The 6,709-nt window shown below is 39.7% G+C and overlaps 1 protein-coding gene across 1 annotated transcript in view; it reads left to right on the forward strand.

The window, feature by feature from the left end:
• The first annotated feature begins 1,451 nt into the window (after window positions 1–1,451).
• Window positions 1,452–6,709, forward strand: part of LOC146968786 (mucin-3A-like) — a 48,416-nt gene continuing 43,158 nt past the window's right edge. Inside the window, exon 1 of the mRNA XM_085759318.1 lies at window positions 1,452–1,467. Coding sequence (XP_085615444.1) covers window positions 1,452–1,467 — 16 coding nt within the window. The remainder of the gene's footprint in view (window positions 1,468–6,709) is intronic.

A 6,709-nucleotide genomic window follows, 5' to 3' on the forward strand; every position in this document is an offset into this window, starting at 1 on the left:
TTTTTCATCTTTGACACATACGGTACAAATAGTAATAGTATTCACAATAATGTATGAATACAGTGAATAAAATGATTTGTTTTTGTCCATCTGACAAAATAAGCATAAATCTACATTCGCATTACAATAGCATATTCTCAAGTACAGAACAATGCGGGAGCTATGACCATACGGATTAGGTTTTTTGTTCAATGTAAACTGGTGCTAACACTTTCACTTTGATTGAAAACAAAAAGTTGATTGTTAATTGAGATGATTAATAATTACTAACAGTAATACTGTATATGATGGCGCCTTTGATGGCAGTCAAGGTCACATTAGCTACATCACAGGATCAGTGATAAAATAGATAAAGACAAACAACAGAGATGAAACTGTGCTGAAATATAAAGCGAATGCAGTTAAAAATGGTGAAAATCTGAGACTTTTCTGTTTGTTGCTTGTAAAAAGAAAAAAAACAGGTGGTTTGATAAAGTTGGTGTTTTTATTGCATTGTGTTGTCAACTTAGTGAGCTCCAGTTATCTTTACATCACCTGGTCAAGGTGCTACCTCTATGCTTTGCTGATACACTATGTGACCACTGACCAGGATTGATCAGTATCAAAGCATCCGTCATCTATACCGCGTATCCCGGGGACATAGATTGAGACACTCAGATTCACACACAGGCAATTTAGTGTCTCCTTAAAGGGGAAGCCAGAGATCCCACCCAGACACAGGGGGAGCAGGCAAACACCACTCAGATACACTGTAAAATGTAATTTTGATCCTTAGTTAAAATAAATAGTGATCTCAACTAATGTCTGCTCATTTTGTTGACTATCCTAGCTTACATGACTTAGTTAATACAACTTTCTGGTAAGGAAACTAATTAAACTCATCAGGCGGCTATGGCTAAGGAGGTAGAGCGGGTAATGGTTTGATTCCTTGATCTTCTGTCTGCCCCCTGATCTGTGAATGCGTGAATGAGAAGATACTGTATCTGTGAGCTGTGTGAGAAAGGGTGAATGTGACATGCAGTGTATACAAAACTTTGAGTGATCCTAGAGACTAGAAAAGCGCTATGAGTCCAAATCTAGCATTTGACGAGTGCACTTTCTACATGAGACATAGTGCAGTATGGGATACCCTTAATTATTCATACCTATGTTTTTAACATATTTATGCATACTGTGAATGTGAGTTGTTGTTTTTTTAGGCTGCAGAAGTACATTTAGATGTGCGCTGCTCAATGACAATAAAAATATTTTAATATGAATTAAATTTAACTGTCTAAACACAGTTATTTTCAGCTTCAACAACTTAGAAGTAATGATCTACTTTACTTCAGGCAATCAGTTTCCTAAGTTTTTTTTGGAAAGTCAACAAATTACTTTTGGCAGTTGTTGCGTTACCAATAAAAAACTATGAATTGGTCCTTTCCCTGTAGCTTGGGAGTGGTTTATGGCTCATGGAGATGAAGGAACGTGAGGAAGCGCTGGCGTGCTTTGCTTGAATTGTGAGTCAGTGGACTTAGGACATGTAATAATTAATGCTGCATTGTAAAATGGATGAGTTGAAGTCCAGTGAATAAGTTGTTGGGGGTGATGTTAACGTCATATTCATAATGTTAATATTGAGTAAGACCTCTGAGGGAGTGTTTGCGATAAAAGAGAGGCGAGGGTGTCGTCTGAAAAAAGACTGAAGATGGAAAAAGGAGGCAGTGGTTTTATGGGTCCAAGATAACAACAGGAGTCTTGACCTGTGTCTAGATAACCACTGGGAGTGAACAAATATTGATATTTCAGAGTGTGAATTTAGAGCCAAGAGCTGAGTCTTAGTCTTCATATCTGCGCATCGTGAAGGCAATTGATACAGTAATGTACTGGGTAAGAGAGTGCAAAAGGGCGTGACGGACATATAAAGTTGTGTATTATCAGCGTAACAGACATAAAAGAGTGGCCCAACACCAGAGATGGACAGAGTACTAGACCCCAGTACTTGAGTAAGAGTACAAATACTACTGGTCAAAATTTACTCTGTTACAAGTAAAAGTAGCTCAGTTGACATGTTACTCGAGTAAGAGTAAAAAAGTACTTGCTTTTAAAGGTACTTAAGTATCCAAAAGTACATGCTTTTAAATTTACTTTAAGTAAAAGTAAGAGTAAGAGTAAAGTTCTTATTTTTCACATCAATGAATTACTATAATTGTTTCTAAATGAATTTAAGGAGCTTTTAACTCTTGTTTCTGAGAATTAACTCTTTGAAACCAGCTGCACTGATGTGCTGCTTTTAGGGGTCAGGGTTTCCTTCTTTGACAAACACAGCTTGTGTCCAATAGGATTTTAGAAAAAAGAAAAAAAAAGAGCAGACCTGAAAGTAACGAGTACTTTTCAGCCTTCCTAGAAAGTAACTCGAGTAAAAGTAAAAATATTTGTCTTGGAAATGTATTCAAGTAAGAGTGATAAGTACCAAAGAAATCTAATACTCAAGTAAAGTACAAATCCTCTGGATATGTACTTAAGTACACCACTGCCCAACACTGAGCCCAAAGGAACTTGAACTTTCTCCAAAAGTCTTGAGGTAACAACTACCCTCTTAAAGCTCCAGTTGGTAAGTTGACGAAAGTGAAAGTAAACTCCGCGACTTGGTCGGAAATTTCAAGACAATACTCCGTCAGGTCCCTTTATGAACCTCTGCCAAGTGCCCCACACACACACAGACACACACAAAGTAGCCATGAACGCACCCACAGAGAAAAAAAAAAAAAAAAAAAAGATGTACCGTATCCATAGCACGACGTGTAGGAGCGGCGATTGGCTGCTCCTCCTGCTCCCTCTACCTGACTGGTGGAGAATCGTCGGGCGCGGTGGATTTTGGCAAATACGATTACAGGCTGTAGGTGGAGCCAGAGGAGTTGGATTTTGTCCTAAATTACTCATTTAATGTCTGACCATCAGAATATAGTGACAATTCCAGCAAATATGACTGAATAATTGTTACCAACTGAAGCTTTAAGACATTTGGAGATGAATGGCTGAAAGTCTTTAACGGGTCCTATCAGAGTTGCTCTGATGACTGAAAGAGGGCAGTTGATTAATGTTCCTAACCTTTTTGGGGATAGGAGACACTCACATTGATTCTGAGGTCCAATAGGACTAACACGTGAATCTAGAAAGCAGTGGGCGTTGGTTGAACAGTTGAAGCTTTAGTGACTGTAATACAGCAACCATTACAAATTTACAGCTCTGCTCTATGTCCTTTGCCATTGTCCATGTAAATAAGACTGTTATTAACCGGGTAGATGAATAGTGTGTGTGTTTGTGTGTGTCTTATCTGTGTTCAGAGTGCGTCATTAGATGATCCAAAGTCTTCTGTGACTGGTCACAATCCATTTCCAACTTCTATCCGACTGTGCTTGCAAAGGTTTTTCTATACTTGCTGACAGTTTGCAAGACTAAAAACTAAACAAAAAAAACATTTAAAAAAACAACAAATAACAAAAAAACAACCAACACAGAGTGCAGAGTTGTAAGGTATTTTGGTTCTATACACTTTCTAGCATGGTAATCTCATCTACTGCTTCCTTAGTTCCGTGTGAACCAAACGCTGAGTACCGAAACACCTGTACACAATGAAATAAATTTAGCATCATAACTAGTTTTTAACCACAAAAATTATGAATTACTTTTGAGTTACCATATGCAACAGTGTTTTTAAAGAGACACATAATTTAAGAGTGCTTTTAAACAATTGTTTAAAGGGACTACGAGGAGTTTTGGAATGCAAAGTGTTTTCATATAACATTTCCCATGAGCCTCCGTGCGCACGGTGAAATTCTCGGACCAGCGCAAGACGGACGAAAGCAAAAACATTTGTCAAGAATGTTTTCATTAATCCAGAATGAAAGTTGGAGGTTTGAAGACGATCAGATACCGTCGTAGTTCCGGCCATAAACAGCAATCCGGCGGCGTTATTCCCATGACCCGTCAGGCGGCGTCCACGAAACCAAAAGTAGGAAATGCTGGGAGAGTTGACCACGAAAAGACAAAAAGATATATTTATCGAAAATTGACCCATTAACAAGTGTGGGTAAGGTAGATTCATCCACATTAATATGAGACTCTTTTATAACCAAAAGCAAACTCCTCGGGGGATCTTTAAATCGTATAATTTCTTATTTTATTATTAATACATTATTTTGACATTTAACATTTTAAACATGAAAATGAATTAACTTACGATACAATGTGCAATCTAACAACCAGAATTATTAACCCCAGACTTTAATTGTACCTTGTAAGTGAGCTAACTATAGTTACTCTTCATATCGCATCATGAAGGCAATTAATACAGTAATGTACTGGGTGAGAGAGTGCAAAAGGGCGTGATGGACATATAAAGTTGTGTATTATCAGCGTAACAGACATAAAAGAGTGGCCCGGCACTGAGCCCAAAGGAACTTGAACTTTCTCCAAAAGTCTTAAGATAACAACTACCCTCTTCAGACTTTTGTAGTATAGATACCAATGAAGTGCTTTTATGACACCAAAATGAGTAAATTGCACCCTTGAATGCTCCACAGTCTGCTCTGTTTGCCGAGCAGCATGAACTACATTTTTATGTTTCAGCAGCACAAAATATCACTAACAAATTAACAGTACAGGTTAGCATCTCACAATAGCTTCTGCATAGATGCTAGCGATATGCAGCAGGGAAAATAAGTATTGAACATGTCAATAGACTAGAGGCCATGGCGGTTAAATGCATTACTCAGTTTTTTTTTTGAGTGACTGACTGAAAAAGTATGAATACATATTTTAACCACTTTAACAGTTTCATATTCAGACAGAAGTGATGTTTTCTATCAAAAATAAACAGTTGGGGGAAATGCAAATTTTCTTATTGCAGTGTCCCATAGAGATGGGGAAAAAAACAAGGAATGTTGAGAACATTTAAAGGACACATATTATGCCCCTTTTCCACAAATTACAATAGTTCCCCGGTGTTTTAAAGGGACAATGTGTAGGAATTACTCCCATCTAGCGGTGTGGTTGTATATCACAACCAACTCAATCGTATTCTTTATGCTGCATTCACGTTGAATCGGGCAGATGGCAGACAGATGACAGCCGCTGCACTTAACGGGATGAACAAGCATCTATGTTAACAAGTGGTCCATCACCACGAGGCAAAACGATACACAACGATACACACGCCCCCCCCCCCGCCGCACCGTACCTCCACACCTGACAACTACCGTTCTCAACCTGGTCTCCTAGTGGACCGGGTCTGGCTCCAAGTTTGAGCAAATAGATGAGCAAAGACCTGACCAGGTCCGACCAGTGTTGACCCTGGACCCGATGCGGTCGGACCGCGGCAAAAATAAATAAATAAACGAAAGTCTGTAGCTGTGTTCATAGAGACGTGACAGGTGTGGTCATTGAATAGACTACACTATAGGTCATTTCAATTTGCGCAATTCTCAATTTCCTTTTTATTTTGTTTTATAACATTTATATGCGCATCGAGAGTGGGTGAGTGAGCGAGCGCGAGAGAGAAACAGCGGGTGCACCAGATGATTGCCAACCGACAAAAACTGAAATGAGACGGTTAAAGAGAAGAAAAACACAGAAAGCTAAATGTCCAAGAGACTTTGTCCCGAGGAAGGATCGGATGGTGGCTCAGGTTTAGTGATGAGGAAACTGTCACTGTCCGCTGCACATCTGTCAGCAGCTGCTCCAAACAGACACGTCACTAACTTTATTTTGAAGGGACAGATTAGATGTTGATTTTGTTGCACCCAAACATTAAGTATAGAACAGACCCGGCTTGAGACCGGCTTTTATTTGCTCAAACCTGGAGACAGACCCGACCCAGTGCAACTGGCATCTCTCGCCTTTTTTTTTCTTTTTTTTTTTCGAGAATTTACAGTAGCCTAGGCTACATATGACGGTCTGGGAGACGCTGTGCGCTACTGTAGGGGGGGATGAGAAGGCTCACAGTTCAAATGATGTAGACTTGATCTAAAGTAGGATATTACTGACCAGAGGGGGGGGGGGGGGCAACACGTATCCCCACCGGGGATAATAATAAATGACCAGAGAGGGGGGCATCGAAAACAGAGGGGGGGAAAATCCCCCACACCCCCCCCCCCCCCGGCAAATCGCACCCTGTGTTTACCTAACCCACGTTTTATTTCATAGGGAGCCTGCAGATGACAGATTTCATATTATGGGGGTCGGAAGGCAAGCCAAACACCCAAATATATGATAGGGAGCCTCCAAAAAGTGATATTTCTATAATATGTCAACTTTAACATGGGTCTATGTGTGTGAAGTTTAGCTTACATGAATATAAAAGTTAAAGATTGAAATATTTCTGTTGCCTTTCTTTACCCAGAATATTTCCCGAACCATGATCAAAAGTGGACAAAGGTCACGTTAGCCACAAGGGCTATTCTAAAAGATCATCACATCATCACATCAGAGCATGAGGAGACGGCTAGACCACCTGTACGAACAGATCAAAATGACACAGTAAAAGAAACAGAGAAGACCTTAGGATATGGACCCACAATATCTACTGACCCAACAACTGGATCCAAGGTTAGTAGTAAGACCAGACGAAATGTAATGAAAATGATTCTCTCTAGAAGAAAAAAATCAATTTCACAGCCTGCTGAGACCATGTCAGCACCTGAACCGACATCTGGTCCGACCGAAGTGA

The sequence above is a fragment of the Trachurus japonicus genome, chromosome 18 (genome assembly GCF_045865225.1).
Source record: "Trachurus japonicus isolate A0001 chromosome 18, Traja_1.0".
Classification (NCBI taxonomy): Eukaryota; Metazoa; Chordata; class Actinopteri; order Carangiformes; family Carangidae; genus Trachurus; species Trachurus japonicus.